General features: G+C 40.8%; 1 protein-coding gene and 1 long non-coding RNA gene across 13 annotated transcripts in view; one reads left to right on the top strand and one right to left on the bottom strand.

Annotated features, from left to right (window-relative positions):
• The window catches only part of SMG7 (SMG7 nonsense mediated mRNA decay factor), a 90065-nt gene extending 71871 nt beyond the window's left edge, over positions 1 to 18194 (bottom strand). For 4 of the 11 annotated variants that reach the window (XM_042925246.1, XM_042925250.1, XM_042925247.1 and 1 more), the window contains exon 1: positions 18035 to 18104. Coding sequence is in view for 1 of the 11 variants with exons in the window: in XM_042925248.1 (XP_042781182.1) it covers positions 18035 to 18063 (29 nt within the window). In the remaining 10 variants the exon portion in view is untranslated. Of the gene's footprint in view, positions 1 to 18034 lie in introns of all 11 variants that reach the window. The other 7 variants (XM_042925256.1, XM_042925257.1, XM_042925253.1 and 4 more) reach the window with 4 other exon arrangements.
• A 257-nt stretch (positions 18195 to 18451) lies between these two features.
• On the top strand, positions 18452 to 22629 carry LOC122211821. 2 transcript variants are annotated; one of them, XR_006198857.1, is made up of 3 exons: positions 18452 to 19394; positions 20784 to 20916; positions 22341 to 22629. It is a non-coding gene; the product is annotated as an uncharacterized LOC122211821 (long non-coding RNA). The 2 variants fall into 2 exon arrangements; XR_006198858.1 differs by having other exon boundaries at positions 18452 to 19031.
• Positions 22630 to 25169: the final 2540 nt, after the last annotated feature.

A 25169-nucleotide genomic window follows, 5' to 3' on the forward strand; every position in this document is an offset into this window, starting at 1 on the left:
TTCTGATCTCTAGAACTGTAAGATAATAATTTGTGTTGTTTTAAATCACCAAGTTCGTGGTAACGTGTCACAGCAGCTGTTGAACCTACGTCTCTAACTCTTTCATGCTTAAATGAGCCAGGTTGTTTCTCTTGCTCACATAACTGATATATTCCCCTAAGTCTCCCATCTTTAAACCTATATAATCTATTAGCATTTCTTAAAAAGACAATGACAAAGTTTTTGCTTCTTTTCATTGTCTAAGTATGCTTAGTTTTGTTTATATCACAATGGAGAATGATACTAATGATTCAGACTTGAGCATCTCTTGAAAACAAATATCAGCCATTCTGAGAAATTAATACATTTCAAAATGTTTGCAGTATGAGCTCACACACTACTGGTCAACATTTACTGATTGTCAGTATTGCTCTAAGTTGTACCAAGATAATCGAGAAAGGCCTCCCTTCCAAGGCTAACATGGAACAAAACAGTGAACAGACACAAAGTGATGTAACCAATGAAAGAGTACCGAGAATAAAGAGAAACATCTGCTCATTCACCTGACAAAATCTAAGATGATTCAAAGAAAGACTTTCTGGAAGAAGGAACTTTTCAAGGACAATGTGAAGTCACATGAAAAAAGTTAAGCCTGTGAGATAAGTAGAGGAAGGTTGTCCCTTTTCTAGAGTTAAAAACACAGTCTTACTCTTTCAGTCTCAGCTGACTACGGGTTTAAGCAGGAAAATGGTAAATTCAAAGATGTCAGGCCACATATGTAAGCTTTAGTAATTTGTTACTTTTAAAAAGTCACACTGAATTTTCCTTTTGAAGCAACTTATTATTTAAGATTTGAATTTCATACATGTAAAATCATGTTCCTTAGTGTCAGAAGCTGACACCTGAACACTTCTGTGTAATAAATCAACCAAGACAATAAGGAAAAGGAAATCCCAATCTTCTGTACTTACGTTACAACACTGGCAAGTCATTGGGGTGCCTGGGTGGCTCAGCTGGTTGAGCGTCCGACTTTGGCTCAGGTCATGATCTCACGGTTCGTGAGTTTGAGCCCCATGTTGGGCTCTGTGCTGACAGCTTGGAGCTTGGAGCCTGCTTTGGATTCTGTGCGTCCTTCTCTCTGCCCCCACCCTGCTCACACTCTGTCTCTCTCAAAAAAGTGAATAAACGTTAAAAAACAAAAACACTGGAAAGTCATTCTGCACTTGTCCTATTAGCCCAGGTGGGTCAGGAGTGTTTTTACCCACAGTCTCTGGTTCTCAATATTCCCAAAGGTCCTGGGAAATACACTGCATTTAAGTAAACACTGAAGGCAGAGACTGTAAGAAGAACAGCTATGAGAAAACAGCAGGCTAACTAGTCAGTAAGAGTTCAAAGCAGTCTAAATTCATCTATTACAAATATAAAAGGTCTCCCCGTTCTGCTTCCCTTCTGGCAGAACTACCCTGCCCTCTCCCTTATTACTCTACAAAAAATAAATGCACTAGGAAGGTTGAGATTGAGAAGTCTGTTCATATTGTATATACTACATATACAATATACTTGTGCATATTAAATGTTTTATACAAATGCAGTAAAACCTTGGATTGCGAGTAGCGTGTTCTGTGTTTTGCAAGACGAGCAACCATTTCTAATAAATTTTAACTTGATAAACGATAAACGAGCTATGTCTTGCAATACAAGTAGTACGTGATGCCAAATGTCACATGATCACAATGAGCCAATGGTTCCTCTCTCTCTCTCTCTCTCTCTCTTGTTCGCTCACTGTGGGATTGTGGGTGATCGTCTCTCATGTTCAGATGCTTAGTCTCAGGCTGTGGTGTTTGGCAGAAATCAGTGATTTCTCAGAACGTTGGAAGATGCCCACCACTGGCACGAGCGTATTTTTTGTCACTTTGAAGCGCCTCTGGACAGTCCTTTGCTTTTCCAGACAAGAATAAGCTTAGGAATGCTTTGCTTCTTCCCAGGTCAGGCTGCCTGCAGATAGAGACCCTTTCCTCTGCTGCCTTATTGCCAGTTACATTCAATACAGTAAATGACAAGAGTTTATTAATACTGCACTGTAGTCAACATCCATGAGCGTATACAATGCCCCCCCCCGCAGAAAAAGGGGGGTAACCCCCCTGTTGAAAAGAAGGGGGGTAAGAAGATATTACGAGGGAAGGAGCAAATCATCAAGAAGTATGAATGAGGTATACGAGTGGCCAAAATTACAAGATTTTATAAGAAGTCTACATCTGCATCTCGTCTGCAGAAGAGAAGAAGCAAAAGGCAGAGGAATCCCTCACTTCAAATGAGATTGGGGAGATGTGTAAAATATGGGAAACAGTGCAAAATTTTGTAGAAAAGCACCACCTGAATAAGGCTGTAGCAGTGTGAGTGATGAATCTGTTTAACAACAATGCAATGTCACATTTCTGCAAAATCCTCAAAAGGAGGCAAAAGTTTCACTGGATAGGTTCCTTGTTAAAGTTGCATGAAAAGAAAAAGATTACACTGAGCCAACAAATAGTAGCAATTCCGTTAGTGATAGTGAAAGTCATTACACAATGACCCTCCTCTCTCTTGTCTCCCTCACACCAGCCATGAAGGTTTTCAAAGGTTAAGTCCAGGTTAATTTATTTTTCTTTATATTTTGTATTTTCTTTATTATCTTGTATTATATTACAGTATTGTAATGATTTTTTATATGAATATTTTTGGGCTGTGGAACAAATCATCTCAGTTTCTATTATTTCTTATGAGGAAATTAGCTTTGATATAAAAGTGCTCTGGATTACAAGCATGTTTCCAGAATAAATTATGCTTGCAAACCAAGGTTTTACCGTATATTACCTAATAATAAATATATAAATAAAACAAAAATAAAATAAAAACAAAATCCTACAATCCTAAGCAAGTAACAACATAAAACTATAGAGGTATAGTCCATACGATGCATGGTTAAAGCACTGATTCCGGAGCCTGACTCCTGGCTCAGCTACTTTATACATGACCTTGGGCTAACTATTCTGCTTCTCTGCTCTTCTATAAAATGAAGTCAGTAGTATACCTCTCACAGGGTACTGTGAGGGTCCAGGTAATACACAATGTTTAGAATAGTGTCTGGCACAAAATAAAATTGTTGGCTTAGTCTTATTAATCATGTCAAATGCACAAACCAGTGGCCTTTCTCCGTAAGTTACCACACCTCATGGCTACTCTACGCAAGCTTCCATGTCAGAACTGAAAAAAGCGAAAAAGTTATGTTAGCACTGCCAAGTTACAGGTGACTGAAAGCTCATCGAGGACCCATGTGGCAGAGGGTCGAGAGCATAAATATTAAGAAGCCATTCAAACAATAAACAGATCAAATGATTCCTAAAAACATTCTTAACAAAATAATAACATACCAAAACAATTTAAAATAAAGGATATTAACTCAAGACTCCCTATCAAAGTTTCACAAAGATTTATATTAAAGGGTATACTTGCATGGCCACAAAAATCAGAACATCTCCCAAATACAACACAAAACCAAGTAAATCCTCACACAAAAGAAAGCAATTCCCTGTTAGCATTAAAAATGAGAGAAAATTACTCGTGGTTTTGAGTGCTGTCATCACTTGTAGCTTCATACCAGTTGCCACAAATAGTGGAAAGACTATCATTTCACATGTGAAGAAACAGTGGAGGTAACGACTAGAAGAGCAGAAAACTTGAAAGGTATTTTATTAGTTTGGTATCACACCGTCTCCCTTTCAAGCACACTTTACAGGGCTCGGCCCGGCTGCAATTCCTAGCTTCTAAACTGTTCTCTCGTTTTCATCTTACCTCACTTGGGAAAGTGGGGATGTAAACTAATTAACATAAAAGAAAGAAATTACGTCCACATCTGGGTCTAAACCCAAAGAAAAGTAACTCCCCTCTTATCAAAAAAAGCACCTATTTTTTTTTTAAGTTTTTATTTATTTTTGACAGAGAGACTCAGCATGAGTGGGGAAGGGGCAGAGAGAGGAAGACACAGAATCTGAAGCAGGCTCCAGGATCTGAGCTGTCAGCAGAGCCCGATGCAGGGCTCGAACTCACAGACCGCAAGATCATGACCTAAGCCGAAATCGGACACTTAACCAACAGAGCCACCCTGGCGCCCCTCACAGTGCTACTTTTAAAAGGAAAGTAACGCATCAATAAAGTAAATCCCATGAGATAACCATTTTCCATATAAAGAACCCAGTGTAACCCAATATTTCTAAATTTATTTTGCCTTGGAAATATTGAGAATCCTAATACCTATGAAGTTCCCAGAGAATTCATGTTCAGTGGAATACACTCTGGAAACAATAGAGGATTGGACAGATTTGCCCTTGTGTAATACAAATAAATACATCAAAGAGTCTGTTTAAAAAAAAAAAAAAGTGAGATGCATGAGACCTTCAGTACTGGTGAGGATGTACTATGTATTACGAGTTCCCTTTTGTTGCTGTAACAGATTACCACAAATGTGGTGGATTTAAAATGACACAAAACATCTTACAGGTCTGAAAGTCAGAAGCCTAAGTGGGTCCAAGTAAGCTAAAAACCAAGGTGTCAATCAAGCACAGCTGTGTTGCTTTCTGGAGGCTCTATGATTCTGCCTTTACCTGGTTCTCAAGCTGCCTGTATTCCTTGGCTTGTGACCCCTTCCATTCCAGCAGAATGCTATCTCTATTTTCTATCTCCTTCTTCCATACTTAAAAGATCCTTGTGATTACATTGGTCCTACCAAATAAACCATGATAATCTCTTCATTTTAAACTTAGCTGATTAGCAACTTAATTCCCCCTTGCCAAGTAACAGAATATATTTACAGGTTCCGGGGATAAGGATGTAGACATATTGTAGGGAGTTAGGGGTGCTATTCTGCCCACTATACCTAATAAAGTATTTTTAAATGGGCACACCCTGTCACTCAGGATGGCATAAGTGTACACAAGGATATGGGTGTACAAGGATGTTCACTGTAGCACTTTTTAAAATAATAAAATATTGGAAATAACACAAATCTTCAGTTAGGAAATCAGTTTAGAAAACTATGGTATTTCCATACAAAACAGTATGCTGATGTTTCCAATGATGCTGTAAATATATAATTATAAACATGTCTTTAATAAAATGTTAAGTGAAAAAAAGCCAGATTACAAACCCAGATGATATAGCCCAATCTCAGTTATTAAAGAATATGCATGTGTACAAATGTACAAGTATGTGAATATGTTACTATCCACATAAAAAAATAACTGGAAAGTGACACAACCCTGGATGGTAGAGAAACCATAAATTTCTGTGTGCCTGGAACAGTCCAGATTTATGCCTATTGTCCCAGATTTGATTTGCACTCTCTTGCATGATCATTATGATCACTCTTACAATTTTCTGGGGTTTGTTATGTTCTATTTCAAACAAGTATGTATTGCTTTTCTGGATGCCAAAAGTGGCAAAAATCACATCTATATTAGCACTTGAAATTTAAAAAAATTAAAGTAACTTAAGAAATATGCTTTTTAATATATGAATTTGCAACTCAATAGTTGTGAGCCATCTAAATTACATACAACATTTGACAGCATTAATGGCAAACACAGATACCAAAAGGGAAACTTTTCATTTTTAAGAGCACTGCCCAAGTATGTGCAGTGGACAAAGAGGAAGCAGACTAGGCCAACTGCAACTCTGCCACTAATTAGGTAACATAAGTCCTGTTTTCCTTCTCTACAATATGCCAATTGAATTATACAAAGTTACTGTACACAAAGGCTTAAGAAGATAATTATATAAAAGTATTTTGAGAAGTATAAAGCACTAATAAAATGTAAGACAGTACCCTTGAGGAATAAAGTAGCCCACTTCAGAGTAAAAGATCACTCAACCCACTCTATAGCCATTTAAGGCACAAAGAGCCTAAATGGCTCTTTACTATGTTGTTTTATATACACATCTTCTCATGTAATTCTCCCAAGAATTCTATCATTGTCATTTTATAGAAAGGAAAATACAAAATGGAAAACTAAAACTAGAGAGGTTCAAGGTTACATTGCCATGCACAGCAGAGCTGGCATCTGAACTCAGGACAATCTAAACACAAATTGGGCCAGTCTTAATCCAAAGGCCTTGCTCATTCAACTTCCTACACCACCCCGCTTTCTTAGGAAACCAAAAGACCCTTGAGTAGGAGTTACAAACAACCTAAGCAATAAATTTTTTTAATTAATCTATTCACATTTTATTTTCCTTTCCTATTATAAACCAGAATTTATGACCAGTATGCCTTAACATTTGAGTTATGCTTCCTTCTTAAAATGTTCTGACCCTTTTCCATTAAAAAACAAATCAAAGCAGAGGTGCCTGGGTGGCTCAGTCACTTGAGCGTCTGACTCTTGGTATTGGCTAAGGTCATGAGATTGAGCCCCCGCATCTCTCTCCCTCTCTCTCAAAATAAATAATTAATATTAAACAAAAAAACAAAAGTATTTCAGGCAAATAGTATTATTTTAATTATTTAAAATAAGCAGAGTTTGAGAAAAACGTATTTTACAGAAGTTAGATATTAAAATACAAAAATTTTGCTTTAAAATATCTCACACAAACTAGGGGTGCCTGGGTGGCACAGGTGATTAAGCGTCCACTCTTGATCTCGCCTCAGGTCATGATCTCACAGTTTCCTGAGTTTGAGCCCTACATCAGGCTCTGTGCTGAGAGCACAGAACCTGCTTGGGATTCTCTCTCTCCTCTCTCTCTCTCTCTGTCCCTCTCCCACTTGTGCTTTCTCGTGCTCTCAAAATAAATAAACATTAAAAAATAAAATAAATAAAATATCTTACACAAACTATAAGTATGCACATGCACAAAATTTTGTAGATGCCCTTTTTATATTCAAATTCATCCTATAGTGGTTCTCTGAACACGATGCTTTTTATTTTTTCCCACCAGCAATAAAAAAATTGTCAAGTAAGGGGTACCTGGGTGTCTGAGTCTCAGTTGAGTGTCCGACTTCGGCTCAAGTCACAATCTCATGATTCATGAGTTTAAGCCCCATGATGGGCTTGCTGCTGTCGGCACAGTCTGCTTCAGATCTTCTGTCTCCCTCTCTCTCTCTTCCCCTCTCCCCTCTCAAAAATAAACATTAAAAATATTTTTTTCAAGGAAGCAAACCTTTTTTTTTTTTAATTAAATATTTTTGAGAGAGTGAGTGTGAGCAGGGAAGGGGCAAAGAGAGAGGGAGACCCAGAACCCAAAGTAGGCTCCAGGCTCCAAGCTATCAGCACAGAGCCCGATGCAGAGCCCCACGCAGAGCCCCACGTGAGGCTCAAACTCACTAACTGCGAGACCATGACCTGAGAGCCAAAGCCGGATGCTTAACTGACTTGAGCCACCCAGTTGCCCCAAGTAAGCAAACACTTTAACTCATTTCTTCTTTGAATATCATCTTCCAATTGCATTTTACTTTGATTATCTTTCTACCTATATCTCATCAATGCACAGTATCTCACCTAATAAAAAACTAGGCAATAATTCATGACCTTTCTAAGAGACAGTACTAATAAAACACATTCTAATTCGCTCTATCCCAACTAACAGCACTGAAATACTAGGCTTCTGGGAAAAGAAGGGAATGAAAAAGCATTCAACTTATGTGTTCAGTAAACCCATGGAGTTTTAGGAAATAAACTGAGGATATTAACACATTAAATATAGCAGCTTTTTACATATAATAGATTTTAGAATCCTGCTTCTCACTTAAGACACTACAGAAAGAAAAATGCCAGCCTAAACCGTGAGAATAAAATGTTAATCATCAAAAAATGGTCTCTAATGTTTTGTTTCCCCCCCTAACAGTCTTTCTTCCCTCACCTCCACCTCTATTCCATGTCTAGATTCAAGACGTGAAGATTCTAGAAAGCAAGTCCTAGCAACCCAGTTATTTTCAGAATTACATATATTCACTAAAACTCTCATCTCCTACAAAACTCCAAAAAACTAATTTTTGCGAATAACTCCAAATAACTAATTTTTAACTAATTATTCCCATAAGATTAATGACCAAATTTGTTGAAAAAAGAACCTTAGACTCCCAAACAAAAAAGCTGAATGAGACAGGGTTAATAAAAATCTCTTTAACTTCTACACCATACCCTGAGTGGCAGTCTAATCTGATCACGATGTGTACATCAACCAAACTCTCAAACATTCCTAATACCAAACTTTTTAGAGTTCCTCAAACATACTGCTCCCAGGCATTTATTTACTCATTTTGTTCCTCTGCCCGCTATATCCTTCCCTTCTCTCTTCACCTCATTAATCCTACTCATCCTTTAAGACTGAGCTCAGAGATTCAACTCTGGAAGCTTTCTCTTAACTCCCCAGGCAATAAAAGTTCCTCAGTGTACTCTAGCACCCTTGAAAACATCTAACATAGAATTTACCACACTATATTGAAGTATCTGTGTAACACCCATCTCCTCCAGGAAACAATTATCCTAAGGAACAAAAACCAGTTCATTCGTTCTTCATTCTCAGAGCCTAGCACTGGCATTTGTAAATATTCCATAAATGTTTGGCAAAAACAAGAAAGCATGAAAACCTTATTGAACACCCATTATGGTACACTGTGTACTTAAAAATGTTGAGACATGGGGCTCCTGGGTGGCTCAGTCAGTTAAGCATCCGACTTCAGCTCAGGTCATGATCTCACATGTCGTGGGTTTGAGCCCCATGTCAGGCTCTGTGCTGACAACTCAGAGCCTGAAGCCTGCTTCAGATTCTGTGTCTTCCTCTCTCTTTCTGCCTCTTTCCCATTCACACTCTCTTTCTCTCAAAAATAAATATTGAAAAAAAAATTTTTTTTTAATGCTGAGACATGGTCTCTGTCATAGTCTAGCTGCAAAGATAATTCATTTCTATTAAAAAAGAGATAATTAGAAATTTAAGAAATTATACATACCAAATGACTAAGAGACAGGAAATACTACAAAGTTCAAGAATGCAGAAATCACCAGAACACAGAAGTCTTCAGAGAAGATGAAGCTTAAGTTAAGATAGTACAGGACGGTACTTTCTACCGGGAAAATGGCCTAGGAAAAGAGATTAAAGCAGGAATAGATAAACCATCTTTAGAAGCCAATGAGTAGATTACTCTGGCTAGCATAGTTGGTTCTTAGGAAAACATAACAAGATATCATTTGGCAGAGGTAGATGAGGGCCATTTTATGGAAGACCCAGAATGCCAGACTAAGGAGCTTAAGTAAGGAAAAGCAACACACAAATGCTTTGCAGGAATACTAATATAAAAGCAGTGCAATAGATTAGGGGGGACAGGCGAGGAATGTGAAAGAGAACCAGAATCTGCCAAACATGTATAAACTTTCATTATTTTAACACTGACAGCAATTTTATGAGATCAGTATTCCATTTTAATGAGAAAGAAATCAAGACTCAGAGATGTGAGTGGACAATGTTTAAAAACCCAAAGTCAGTGCTTTCTTTTTGCTACCTGTGAGAATTGCAGGCAAGGTATCAGTTGGAAGACTATTTCAACAGTACGTGCATAAAGTCGACAGTGCCAGACATAAAAAGAAGAGACAGCAGGAAGACAACATTTCCCAGAGCAGTTTATGTGTGGAACACTGGAGAACTGAAACATGACTGCAAGATTTTAAACCTGATGGGAGGATGCAAAGTGGCAGCACTAATGCCGAAAATGAGGAAACACGCAGGACATGGTGAGAAGAGAAGGGTAAGGGTTACGAGTTTACCTTTAAGAGAGTGGAGTTCGCTATGACAGAAAGACTTCTAAAATGAGGAATGTCCAGAAGGCAGAGATGCAAAATTATCAGATTAAGTTTTCAGGCATTGTTATCCACAGCTAAAGCTTACATAGTGTTTCCTATGCGCCTGAACCATACCAAGTACTTTGCCAGTTAACTCACTTGATCTTTATAACTTTATGAGATAAATACTATTACTATCACCATTTTTCAGATCTGGAACCCGAGGCACAGAAAGCTTAAGGATCTTGTCCAAGGTAATGCAGTCTGTAAGTGGTAGAGCTGTTGATCTGAATCCAAACAGTTCTGCCCCACAGACCATGCTCCAAACTACTATACTCAACTGTACTTTGTTATTATTGTATTATTGTATTATTTTACGCTTATGCTTATTTCATTAAATAGCTTATAAACTCTCTGAATGGTAGACATGATATCTTATACCAGTGTGCCTCCCTAGGATCTAACACAATTATTTATACTAAACAGATTTTAAATAATGATGATGTGGTAACAGGAGTGGATGTGGTATCTGCAGAAAAGAAATGTTGAAAGAAGAGAAAAAAAGAGGAATAGGGCTATGCCATTTCTTTTTGCCACTGATTGGGCAAGGCTGACCAGGAAAACAAAATAAAATAAAAGGCAAGATATTCAGAATCATAGAATCCCAGTGCTAATAGCAGACTTCCAAGAACTTTCCATAGGGCCCCTGTGTATATATCATAGCATCTATGAACTATGTGATAGTTGTGGGCCTGGTAAAATTACTTGACAACAGATTCTCTTTTTATCTCCCAGGACCTGGGGTATCTACCTTGGCCAAAAACTGGATGTTTACTTGTGGGAGGGATGGATGGATGTGTACGAGAGGGACACAGAGAGACAGAGAAAAACGGCAACAAAATTGTCAGTATTAAGTGAGAAAGAAAGGGAGCCTGGGTGGCTCAGTCAGTTAAGCGTCTGACTCCTGATTTTGGCTCGGGTCATGAACTCAAGGCTCTTGAGATCAAGCCCTGCATCAGGCTCAAACCTGCTTGGAATTCTCCCTCTGCCCCTCCCCTGCTTGTGCATGTGTGTTCTCTCTCAAAATAAATAAATACACTTTAAAAATAATTGGGGGGGGGGGCACCTGGGTGGCTCAGTCGGTTAAGCATCTGACTTTGGCTCAGGTCACGATCTCATGATTCATGAGATCAAGCCTCATGCCAGGCTCTGCATTGACCCTGCAGAGCCTGCTTGAGATTTTCTATCCATCTCTCTCTGCCCCTCCTTTACTCATGCTCACCCTCTCTCTCAAAATAAATAAATAAATAAACTATTAAAAATTATTTGGAGTAAAGAAACTATGAGATGTTCCTCCTGCCTGAAATGTCAATTTTCCTAATATCAACTTTTAAAAGTCTCATCCATCTTTCAAAACCTAGATCAAATCTCATCTCCAAGATAGCTTCCTGACCCCACCTCCACCTCTGCTGGAATAAAGTTCTCCCCTATACTTAATTGCACAGTACCTCTTTCTCCATCCTAGCACTTTGCAGTTTATCTGCTATTATAGTTACTTAAATGCCTTTTTCCAGTATCTTTGAGTTCCCACAGGCAAAGCTCCTATAATTGTGCTCTGCCAATAAAATAAAAGACTTTAAAAATACATTTAAAGTAAGTACAAGTGTTTTTATTTTGAGAGAGAGAAAGAATGAGTCGGAGAGGGGCAGAGAGAGGGAGGGAGGAGAAGGACAGAGAGAAACCCAAGCAGGCTCTGCACTGTCAGCATGAGCCCAATGCAGGGCCAGAACCCACAAACCATGAGATCAAGACGTGAGCAAAGTCGGATGCTTAACCAACTGAGCCACCCAGGCACCCAATATGTACAAGTTTTTAAAAGTATGGTTTAAACATGGTAACTGGCCTATTACACCTAAAAGAAAAAAGTTCAGGGAAGCCTAAGAAGTAATCTATGGCTTGAAGAAGGAGAAAACAAGAAAATGAATTGATGCTGTGCATATTTGATATATCCCTCCTATGTGTATTTTCTAAATCAGTGGTTCTCAGCTGGGAGAGAATATGCACTCAGAGGGAACATCTGACAACGTGTGGGAACATTTCCGGTTGTCACAAATGGGGGCGAATGATACTGGGATCCAGTGGGTAAAGGCCAAGTATGCTATGAAACATCCTATGATGCAGAGGACTAATCCCCACAACAAAGAATTGTCTGACCCAAAATGTCTGTGAAGTGCCATGGTTAGGAAACCTGTTCCAAATGAAGCAAAGAAGAAAACTAAAAATTGTTACTAGTCTACTAGTAGTCTAGTCTACTTGAGACTCCTAAAATTTTCTTAAACAATTTCTTAAACATCTACTCTTCCCACTGACTACAAAATGGGTCTAAGGGACAGTGAAAACAACCCTCCTAAGGAGCTCCACTTACATGTTAACAAGAAAGGAGTTGGTTACAAGTTCTCACTTACCATGGGACATGTTTGCCAAAGCTCCATCCCTGCATATCCCTGTAACTGCTGATTAGCCCCCCTTAGTTACAATCTCCTAGACCATCGATAAATCTATCCACAACAATTCAACAACTAAAATGCAGCTTGATTACAAAACTTAAATGACAACGTATGACCATCTGCCAAAATACCCACATACAGATATATGACTAATCGACTATCCAAAACACATATGCTTAATAATCTATTCTCTGAACAAGATCAATCAGGAAAACAAACCCACCTGAATTTTCAGGTGCTCATTCACATCACTCATCTCTAATCCATGCTAGCCAGGGTTAGACACGTAGTTGGAGGCTGCAAACAATATTTCTCCACTGTAAAACAAACTAGCCCTTTTAACGTCTGAACCACCCTCCACCCCAAAACTGCCTCAAGAGAAACTTGCTACACTAGTGAACAGCATCTTAAAAGACAAACAAAACAAAAACTCAGCAATTGCTTCCTCTTCCATGAAGGTAGAACATAGCAGCTGTTAGAAAGCAATGAAACATAGTCTAGGACAGGAAGTATACATTTTGAATCCAACTGAAACCGCAAGGGAAGCAGAAATTAACTGTCAAAACAATTTAGCCACTCAACATTCAAGCAGGTAAAATGCCATTAACACCATTGTAATAAAAAAGACAGTTATAAGCCTCAAGAGAGAGCAATTTTTTTCCAACAATTTTACCATGTTTGGTAAATCAGCCATGTTTTTGGCTGGTAAATTTGGCTGATTTTCTGGGACCAGAGCTATTTTATTTTAAATCACATGCAGGGAAAACATGAATGGGTCTGGGGCAGGGGAAGACTTGTTGACCATGTGAATTAGGATCAGCATGTGCTATAGGATTTCTTGAAGCTTCCAGAGACAGTGAATACCCAGCCCAGAATTACCAGAATCTTCCAGAACCTACTTTGTACACATATTCCTCCCAAATTGCTCCCACTAACTTCCCTGCTCTTCTCCCCAGGCTAGGATAAGGCTCTGCTTGCTCCTGTATCTCCACCTTTTTTATTTCCCTATGTCCCAAGATTTACCGTGATACATTTTATCTTAACATATTGGATTATTTTAATTAGTACTTAAAATTTTTTAACTTATTTTATTTATTCATTTTGAGAGAGAGGTGGAGAGAAAATCCCAAGCAGGCTCCACACTGTCAGCCCAGAGCCCAATGTGGGGCTTGAACTCCCAAAACATGAGATCATGACCTGAGCTGAAATCAGGAGTCGAAGGTCAATCAACTGAGCCACGCAGGTGCCCCTGAATTTTAATGAGTACTTAAATGACAACACTTTTTCTGTTATCTCAGAAAACCACCTTGTGTCTGTTACATTATTTCTACCTCTGGCAACAAAGTTTCTGGCAAAGTGTGCCAGGGGAATGCAGCCTCTTTGCTAATAGAAGGACCATGCAAAAAAAAAAAAAAAATCTAACAAAGTAGACAATTTGTAGATGTTTCTTGTAAAGTGGTCTAATACCAGGGATCAACTTTAAGTGGATCTCCCTGGCAAACCTACAGCATAGAAAGAAAAAAAAAAAAAGACAAAAATAGGCAAGGAAGAGAAGGAAGGAAAGGAAGAGGCGGAGGGAGTACAGTGACAGAAGCAGATGTTGTTCAGTATCACCTATGCCACCTTTTATAATAGGATTTGACCTGTTTGGCTGGTATTCCCTCTGGCTATGATTATTCTACTTTCTCGACTTCCCAAACAACTTTGATGATGTCTTCCCTGTCTGGTACTTCAATACTTTCCCTATCTCTGCATTTCCAATTTTGATATGTTAATTTCCGTATTTCTATCCTTTAAAATACTATTCTTTTAAAGCATGATCTACATCACCTACTATCTCATCCATGGATTATCTTTACCCTTCTTCCACCCTTATTAGATGGACAACATTCAAAATTCCATTTTCTTTCACTCAACAGAGGTGTCAAAGTCTTTAAGATCTTTCTATTTTGCCATAAATCAAGAGAAAAGACTGAATTTTTCTTCGAGAAATAAATTTCCAATCATATTCTTTGTAGAACCTTATTTTAAGACCGGTTCTTATTTTTATAAAATGCAGAAAAGTACTCTTAATTTATTCACTTAGGAATCTTGTCAATCTGCTATTTAAAAAAAAAAAAAAATGACACTGCTTTAAAAAAAAAAATTTCTCTTCCAACAACAAAAAAAATTTCCTCACAACATCACCTTCTTTCCCAAACAGAAGATAGGTTTTCTTTCCTATCATCTCTGCTCTATTTCTGCAACTCAAGACTAATTCAGTCCCCTTGATTTTGAACTCTCTATCTTCGTCTTACTGATGCTTCTTAACCTCATATCCTCCTATCTCACTCTTCTGAAACTGCCATCTTACTCCCTGGTTTGCCACCAACAATGCACCATTTCAATGCCAGACACCCCAGCTCATTTACTCCAACAAATGAATCTAGCTGATACAAAGCTAATTTTCATCTCCATGAGGAAAGATCTATAGCTATGCAGTTTAAAAATTGCCCAGTCATGGTCTTATACCACTGAGAAAGGTAGGCAACAAAATTCTCCCTAAAGTCAAGGGTCACAAAGAATAACTGTCATACCCCCAACCACACTTGTTCAGCAGTATCTAACATCCTCCCCAAGTTGTCTAAAAACCAAAAGGTTTGGTTTCCAGCAAAGAAAAGAAAGTGAACATGATGTTTCCCTGAAGACAGTCTCTAACCGCCTCACAGCAGACTTTAAATGGAATGATTATCCGAAGAAGAAGAAAAGAGAGGGAAATTTGGGCTGGTCCAAGTCTTTATTACCCTATCCCCTCTAAGTCCCAGACAACTGTTAGCCCTAAGATTTGCTTTATTTACTTAGAACAGACGTGCAAGACTGAGAAAACACTGGTGCCTGTTCAGTTTTGCTTATTCAACTTTAGCGGTAAAATATAAGTTATTCAAACAGTGTTCCTTCTTATTCTTTTCTCCCTTCTTCAAGGAACTAAACTCATCTCAAGTTGTCTACCACGGATTTCACAACCTAAAGATAAGTCTTCCCTACCATGATAATTTACAAAATATAAAACACATTAACAGAGAAGCCTCTCAACACCATCTGATCTTCCCATTAAAATTATCACCTCTCTCCCAGTCTGCTTTTACCTTTCTACTCTACCGCCTTATTTCTGGTCCTAACTGCCCATTATTACACTACACAGATTCATCTTCCTAATCCTATCTATGAGCATGTGAATGCTCTTCTAAACAAATCATCTCAGATTCTCCATGATCCATCCATTTTAACTATTAACTACAGATCACAATTCAAGACCCTCTCAAATATAGGCACCTTATTAAATAGGCTCTCCTTGATCACCCTGTCTGTATAAAAGAAGATATCCGTATCTTGCTTTTTCCTTCTAGTTCTTGTCACCACCTGACATAGTTATCTGTTCATGTTTACTGATTGCCTAATTCTACCAGAATATACCTTCCTATGTTTACTCTTTCATTCACCGTTGTATCCTCAGTGCCTAGAGGAGTGACTGGCATACAGTAAGCTCTCAATACATATTTGTGGTAAGAATGGATAAACCCAGACATGTCACACAGTATGGCTGATACAGAGTCAGAAGACCTACATGTGAGTTACAGAGCCTCCACGTTCCAGCTATATGGTCCTCAACAATTTTGACTTCATTATGCTATCTATACTTTCTTCATTTGTGAAAGGAAGGGATCAAACTTAATCTATAAAAAAGTCTATTAAAAGTTTTTCCAGCTACATCACCCTATATTCTTGTTTAGTCTGAATACCTTCCCCAGCTCCCAACCTCCCTTATCTGAGTATTCTGCTCAGTTTCCTTCCGTTTGGATTCTGTTCTCAGTCCACACCTGTCAGAATACTGCTTATACTTAAGGTCCATTTCCATTTTCTCCTTGAAACCTAACAAACTGTAAACTCTGTAAGAAGAGGGTGGAGTTCTTTTCTCAGCAGTTGGTACAATACCTCCCATATAGGTGATCAACAAAATGACTGATGAATCATGAGTGTATGAATGAGCAAATGAACAAAGGAAGGTTTTCCTGGTTCCCCCCAATTGCTTAAATAATCTCGTGCCTTTGAACTCTTAATGACACTGGCATCTTTTATGATACTTGCCTTATTTTACTCCATGCTATTATTAATAATAACTGCAAATTCCTTAAAATTAAGTACTGTCCTGATGGTTTCCACATCCGTCTACAACATCTACCATAGATCTTTCTCACAGTTATATTTATTAAGTTTATCTGACATGTTAATACAAGGATAATAGTGGAGAAAAAGGACTGTAATATTACAGATATCGTTCCAACTACCCAAAGTCAGTCATTGGGCACACTTGTGCGCACCCTGTCTCTGTTAAACTCAGGCATTCAACCACAATTCAAAGATCTCATCATTCTCTCCTTTCCACACTCTGCTTAAAGAAACTATTACCACTTTCATAAGTACAACAGCCACCTTCCTGTATCACTACCTACCTTCTCTTGTAATATGTGTTTAGGAAGCCAATCACACAACAATATTTTCACTAAACAGCTAAAGCGACTTTTCTGCTCATTTCAGACTTCTATCCCAACCAAGTCCCTCTTCTACAAGGTATGAAACCATTTTTTTAAACATCTTCCCATTAGCCTGCCTTTCTTAGGTCTGCTCCCAAAGGACAAAAAGGATCCGTTTTAAGGTCTTCCTTCCCCTTTTCTAAGAAATAGCAACTCTCCAATTAATTTCAGACTCTAACCACCTTGTTTTTCTGTCATCAAAATTTTGATCCTCTTTTACCTCTATGTGCAAGCTCCTATTCTGCTTCCAAGGAACCTTCCTGGCTGCTGGTGTCTTTCCATTCAATATGCTCTCACTAGCGTGTACTTGGTTGCAATGTATCTATCTTCCCCTTCCTATAATGTTTATCAGTCGCTCCCTTCACACCACCCCAGACACCCATCACATACTCTCACACACTCTGTACCCATGCGTCAGTCTACCTCCGACATACAAGTTCCTTACAACACTCTTAATGAACGTACACAACTCTCAGTATGGTATCATCTGACTACACTAATTCTAACTCAGTTTCTTCTGGGGAACCCAACCCCGTCCATAGTACCTCCCTCTTTCCTCACTTCCTCATCCATTCCCCCTCTTTATGCTCCCACCCCCACCCCGCCAACTAACTACAGATGACATTATTCTTCAGTACTTCCAACCCGAGTATAAAGAACAAACTCGGGTTTCCAGAGGTCTCTCTCCCTCTCCGCACTCCCTCCACCACCACCCCAGGTGTGCGGACTTCCACCTCGTCCTCTCCCCAAGCAACGCTCCAGCCAATCCCACACCACACAACGTTACCCCCGCCACCAGGATCAGACTCCACACCCACCTCCACTCGGGGTCGCCGCTGCCCCCCCCGCCCCCGCCTCGCCTGCGAGCCCGCGACCCCGAGGGCGCGCGCGCACACACATTCTCACGCTTTCCTAACCTCCTTCCCGGCACCGGGACGAGCTGGCTACGCTGGAACTCAGCCCGGCCCGCGGGGGCTAGGCACTCGTGAGTGTGCCCGCCCCGCCCCCTCCCGCGGATCCCCGAGGATCCCCTCGCAACCCCCGCCTCCCCGCCGGGGAAGGAGAGGACACAGCAACTCCCCCGCCGCGCCGACACACCACCTCTGTGTCTGTTGCTCCCTGCCCGAACCTTCAACCCGCTCCCCCCACGTACGGGGCCGACCTCTGCACTCACCGGAGATACTGCGCGCTCTGCAGGCTCATCCTCCGCCGCCGCGTCTTCCCGCGAAGCCTCTGTGGGTCTCTCAGGCTCCTCGAAGCGGCCCCGCGGCACCGCGGGTGCTGGCGGCCGCCGCCATCTTCCTCTCCTCCGGCTCCTCCTCGCTCCGCGGGCGGGGGGGGGGGGGGGGAGTTGAGTGAGGCGAGGGGGAGGGAGCGGGGAAAGCTGCTCTCGCTGCTGCTCCGGCCCGTGGGGCGCAGGGACACTCCGACCCGGGAGGGGGGAAGGGGAGGGAGAAGGGAAGGGGGCGGGGAAAGAGGAAGAAGCAGAGGAAGGAAGTGGGGGGTGTCCTTCTCGCGAGATTTCAGTGGCGCCCGTCCCTCCGGGTGACTTCTCCCTCCCTGTAGCGCTCCTTCTCGGGATCCGCTAGCGGTGAGGTCCCTGTGCGGCTGCTGAGCGGCCGGCTGGAGGCGCTTGGCGGCTTCCGGCCAACCCACTCCTCTCCCGCGCGAGGGGGCAACCCCGGCCTCACCAGGAACATCGAGCCCAAATCAACCAGGAGTTACACTCAAAGTCTTCCCCCGTCTTTCCACTCCACCCGATTTCTCTTTTCCTTTTTCCACTCCTCCACTCTTTCCTACCGGAAACGCTACCCTTTCCTCCTACAGTTCCGCCCGCCAGTCCCTCAACTCTAGTCTTCCCTCGCGCCCCGGAGTGTGACGCTAAGAACCCCCTCCCCCTGTCTGCGGCCCCTCCCCCCGCACCCCAGGAGGCTGTTGGAGGGGATGGGGTGGAGCCCAGGGAGGAAGAGAAAGGAAACCAATCGGATTGGATAAGCAGCTGCCATGGCAACTGGAGGCTGTGGTTGTATTGTCATAGTAACCAATGTGTGCGGACTGGGTGACCCTCCCTTGGCGAATGGATTCCCGGGAAAGTTCCCAGGGTTCCCCCTTGGCTTCCCTTCCGTCTAAAGGCCTCCCCCAGGTTGGGAATCCGGGTGATCTACTGGGCGGTGAGGTTCATTTCCTCTTCCCTTTCCCCTTCCCGCAGCAATGAGGGGGGCCCCAAGGCATTCACCGTGGGCTTTTCCACCCGCCTGCGGGCTGGAACCACCTCCAGTTTCCTCTCAGTGCCGGGCGTGGAGAGGGCCGGGCCTGCGAGAAAGACGCCGGGCCTGAAGGCTAGCGAGCTGCGGACTGGAACGAGGAGGGCGAGGCGGCGGCCAAAGCTTCGGGCGGGCGAGGGGTTTCCCCAGGACTGCCTCCGGCTCAGAGAGGCGGGATCCCGCCAGGACGGGGTCCCTAAGGGAGGAGAACGGCACACGACGACCCAGATTCCTCTCCTGCCGGGCAGGGACCTCCTTAGACTTTTCCTGGTGGGTCGACCCCTTACGGAAATCCCCCAAAGCTCACCCGATACACCCTCGGCAACCGAGCCACCTCCTGCCGCGGGGAAGCCAGAGTAAAAGTAGGAACATCCTAGAAGACTAATAAATGGTTTTCTAGCGTTTAGAGCCAGGGACGTGGTGAGACGCCCTCCCTCTCGGAGGCATCCCCCCAGTGGGGGTCCCACTTGATCAGCGAAGACCTTCCTGTGAGGTCCTCCCTCTGCAGACTTCTCTGATGGGTCCGCTCTGTTTTAGAACTTGTCACTGTATCTTTTGGGTCGGAGAGGGAAACGTTGGGTAAAAATATCGAGAACTTAGATACTGGCGCGGTGAAATAGTACAATGAAGAACCTAGATACTGGCGCGAAGTTCCGAGGAAAGGCATTGAGGAAGAGGATTTTCATTCTTAAAACAAATTTTTCTGAAAGTCTATTATGTGTATATTATGTTAGGTTTGGGGTTAAAAACCTGAAATAAGGAAATGGGGTCAATAATAACATGGAGTGTGAGAAGCAACTGGAGAAATGGTAATTCTAATGGCTTGAAGGACTTATTTGACATTTTACAAATCATTTCGATTCGTATTGTGGAGTCTTCTACGGAGCTGTTTCAAAGTACTTTGGACAGTGCAACTGTATAACCTCCCCCCACCCAACCAGGACTGTAGCCCTTACTAGCGAGTTTAAATCAGGATTTTAATGGGCTGTTTTAGTTTAGCTCGGTTTGAGTAACTGATTCCTGCTGCCTTCCATGCTAGGTGAGGAGGAACTTTCAAGATCCTTCCCTGAGACCACACCCTATTAAAAGACTAGACCAATGTTTTTTTGGAACATCATGTATGCGTTTAGAGAAAATGAAAGTACAGGCCACGCTGAAACAAATCGGAAGAATAGATTATCTTTAACGAAATAGAAACTAACCTATGCCCCTCCTGCCGTCAGCGCCTACTGTGCTGCCGTGTGAGGCATGGTGATTGCAGCTGTACAATGCCCCCTGTGATGCCTCACTGCACCAACGCGCCACCCACTCATGGAAAAGAGAGCCACCTAGTGAAATACTGTTCTCATCTCTGGTGTAGGTACTTCCTTTCCGTCAACTCTAGAGCCCAAGGATGGAGATTACTACCACATATTACCTAAAATACCCTACATGTCTTTCCTGAAATGCGCTGCTAATCATCACAGTTAACACCTTTTAAGTCTGTGGCTCATAATATCCAGTAAACAGTGTTCGAGCATGTGTCATGACACTTCTGATAAGCAATCTAGGAGATTATTACTATCTTCTCATTTTGGAAATAAGAAAACTGGGATCAGTAAGATGAATCCTTTTGTTGTGTTTTCTGCAAACATTTACTGAGCATCTATTACTTTTCAGGTTCTGTCCAGGTTACTGTGGATATCATGGTAAAAGAGGCATTGTCCCTATCTTGGAGAAACCCACCTTCTGGTAGAGATACCAGAGAATGGAGAAGTGATAAGAATGCAAGATGATGGGTGCAGTAATTAAGGTCAGAACAAAGTACCCCAGGTACACAGATGAGGGTCAGAAATACAATCTTTGTATTTTATATCAGCTTTCCTAAGAATTTTGTAAGATTCTTCAATAGCTTTACAATGCCCCTACAAACTAGGTAGAATTGTAGCGTTTACGTCTTGTAGGTTGTAAGACACCAATGCCCATCTTGAAAATAACTTTTGAAAATCCATAAAACTCAGAAAAATTATGGCCCAGATATTATACATTGCTTAATGTACATTTTCCAATCTCGTCTCTTTCTACTGCTCTCCATCAAAAGATATGTAGAATATAAGCTTCTGTAATAATAGCTTTTATTCATTTCTTTCCCCTGCAGATATAGATTACATCTAAACCAAAAGAAATTAAAGAGAAACTCTTAATCCTACCTGATTTAAGTTTTTCGTTTGTACCCAAGTGATTTTTTCAGAAAGATCAAAAGCTAGCAGACCTGAGTGTGCATTTCAGCTCTTCCCTCTCAGTCTCTAACCTTCGGTTTCTTCCTTGACCAAAATGGAAATAGGCTTCCTGTGAACTTTAATGATGATATATGTGACTGAGTATAACTGACATATAACATGGGCACTTGATAAATGTTAATTTTCTTTTTGCTCTCATATTCCTTTATATCAAGCTAAAAGGAATAATTTAGAACTACTGCAGCATAAAGTCATTTTTTTAAATGGTAGCTTCTCTAGTCTTTGTGATACTCATAGGTCTGACCACACACCCAAATCTTTTCTCATTCAGTGCCAAAAGACAGATTTCTTTACCCATGATTCTGATCACTAAGAGAATACAGTATCAGGACATTGTGAGTCAGATTCTACAGGGTTGAAACTTTTAAATAGCCTTTTGTTGCTAAAAATAGCTTGATATGACTGCATTTTGGCCCAAGTAAACAGTGTCCAGTTTTCAACCACACAGCGAGTACTTCCTGAGAAGCTACTCTTAACATTCCTGCCACATTTACCCAGAGCTTCAGTAACCTGATAATTAATACACAGCAAGCCTCCTCCCTTTTTTATAATAGACAATCTCACCTGATCCATGAAACCATAACAAGCACTAATTTATTTTCATCTTTAGCCTACATATTCTGCATGTTTCCAAATCATGTGCATAATTAGGTACTTAATAAATGTGTTTCTATTTTGATGAGTAGAATGACTTAACTACAGCAGTCAAGTACACAATGTATGTAAAGCAGGTCCATGCTGTCTTCAGTACCACACCTCAGACCATGGAACTAAGTGATTCAATCAAAAGAGTGATTCATTCTCTTCCAATAGTGAGTCAGACACAAAATGACATTTCAACTCAGGTCTCCTGTTGCTCAAGATTTCATAGACCAAAGGTTAGCAGCCTTTCTCAAACAGTTGGCCAAGTATTTATTTATTCATTCACTCCTTTCAGGGAGTCACGGAGCCTGAAAAACAATCAGGAAGACTTGCAGTCCAAGACCCTAGAGAAAAAACTTGTGGTTTTGGAGGCACTGAGGTACCAGAGAATGGTAGTCAGAGTTCATTCTCCTTCTCCATTCTCCTAATATTGACTTAGGGGAAACTTATTAATCTTCAAGAATTTCTCCCAATTCCCAATTAGAAAATACCTCTGGGAAAGAACCACACCTTAAAATCTTATCTGCTAATTTAATGGACACCAACCATCTGGAGAAGACAAGAAGAAATTCTCCTAGGGAAAATTGAAGAGTATTAAAAAAGAAAACTGAAGTTAGCCTCTTTAGTCTCTTATACTCTATATTGTCCAAAAGCTATAGTGTTCATGGATGTCTTTACTACTACAAGCACAGTACTTCAGAAGCCATCCTGGTATCCCTAGTTTGACATCAATGTGTTTCATGTCAAAATCTGTTATGTTACCCGGAAGCTGCCATTTTTTTCCTAAAACACTCAACTAAAAGAAAGAAAAAAAAAATCTCTTACTATTTTATAGTCTGTACCTCCTTAATTTCTGTAGGGCAGACTACTGTTTTTGAGAACAGAGAATGTGATACAGATATTCTTTGCCATAAATCTGCTCTTCTTCAAAACCATGGGAAACCACATGTGGCCACACATGTGCATGTACACATGCACACCTTCTTTTCCCTGTCTTTATTATTTTACCACCTCTATTTGCAATCCGAGTTAAGATATGATATAGATGGAAAGTAAAGAAACTCAGGATGTCATTTCAAGTCATGCTAAGGATACATGCCCAAGGATTGTTCTGCTTTGCTTAATTACTCTAGGGTCTTTGCCATCTCAGAAAAATTCTACATGTCAGAATCTAGATAGTTTGCCCCATATTAATAAAAATTCCTACTCTCATTGGATTGCTAGATGTAAGAGCACATTCCAGAACAAATTGAATAGTAAATTAATATATTTTTATATTCTACACATTTGCCATATTAAGCCTTAAATTTTTTTTTTATCTTCTGGCTTAAGTTCTCCATTCGTTTTCCATTACCCTTACAATAAAGTCCTCCATCATTAGGATGACCTACGTGGTCTGGCCCTTGCCTGCCTCTTCTCTGACACTTCCTGGTGTCACCACTCTAGCCACACTGACCTTCTCTCAGGTCTCTCAGTGGCAGCAGTCTTTTCTACTCAGAGACTTTACACAAGCTGTTCCCTTCTTTTCTCTTGGACCACTCTTCTTCCTTCTCATGCTTTAAGCCTAAACCTGAACGTCTTTGGAAAAACCATCTCTACCCACCCAATCACAATGGATTAGCTACATCTCCTACATTGTCCCTCAGTACCCTTCCCTTCCTTCATGGCATTTTTCAGGATCGTAATTCTTTTTGTTCAATGTCTGTTCCCTCCAGTTGACTCTGTAAGTTCTGTGAGGGCAGACACCATGACTGTTTTGCTCACTCCCCTAACAGGATGCCTGATACAAAGGTGCTCAATAAATTGTTGTTAAATCAATTAATCTTGGGGGAAAAAATAGAAATTTAGACCATGACTTTCATATAAATGCTTAAAATTCCTGACCACCTAACTACAGAACATAGAAGCAATCCCTAAGCAATAAAAAAAAGAACTTCCCTGGGCCTTCAACCCACCTGGGGCACTGAAATCTGCTATATTTAACAAAATGAAAGTTTTAATTAAATGAAATTTACTTAGGCAATGAATAAAGAACACATTTACAATTATCTTGCAGCTCATCAATTATCTTGATGTAACTCATCAATTATCCTGCAGCAAAGTCCCATACTTCAGTGTAGAGAAAGAAGTCTTCAATATCCAAATCATTTTTATTTAACTTTTATGCTCTCAGATTTGGGAATAGGGAAAGCAGTCAACCCTTTTATTGTGTGACAAAATAAAAACACTCCTAGGGGAGGCTGGCAAGACAAAAAAGAGGATATCAGCTAATTGGTAAATAGGATAGAAAAATTAGATTTAAAAATTCAGAAAGAAAAGTGATTCAGAGAATAGAATGGAAAACTCAGTGATCTTTGTATCTCTCACCAGACAGAGAGAGACAGAGCATGAGCAGGGAAGGGGCAGAGAGCGAGGGAGACACAGAATCTGAAGCAGGCTCCAGACTGGGAGCTATCAGCGCAGAGCCCGTTGTGGGCCTTGAACGCACTGACCACGAGATCATGACCTGAGCTGAGGTCGGACGCTCAACTGACTGAGCCACCCAGGTGCCCCATTATTGTTTTGTTTTGTTTTGTTTTCTTGTGTGTGGGGATAAGGCTAAATAAATTGAATAAATTTGCTAAGGAAGGGGTCACGTGCAGTTTCACTGTAAGTGATATATTGAAATTGTTTCTGGTGGCAGACTGTCCAAGTTCAGTTAGATATTGTCTGTACCATACCTAGCAGTACAAGGCACTTCGTAGGCACTCAACAGGCGGTGCTGCTGTTATTACGCATATGGGGTGAATCAGAGCTTCACTCACTCAACTTCACACTCTAATTGATGTAGGTTAAACTTATTTTTAAAAAACAAACACGAAATGTAGATTTGCTTTTGTAGAGAGAGAGGAACTAGCAAAATCATATGACCAGCTGTATTATATGACCAAGTATAAATTGCCAAGAGGGAAAACAGCTTTCATCTCCTTACAGAGGATGTCTCAGTTCATTAGCAGTTTTTTGTTGGAATGAGATGAGATCCAAGGTCCCTCAAAGCTGAAGAGGGTAAGGAGGCTCCTAGGGAGCAAAACCAGCTGCTTTTGCTTTCCCTGCCCTCTTAGAAACTAACATCCCTGCAATGGCT

Source organism: Panthera leo, chromosome F3 (genome assembly GCF_018350215.1).
Source record: "Panthera leo isolate Ple1 chromosome F3, P.leo_Ple1_pat1.1, whole genome shotgun sequence".
Lineage (NCBI taxonomy): Eukaryota > Metazoa > Chordata > Mammalia > Carnivora > Felidae > Panthera > Panthera leo.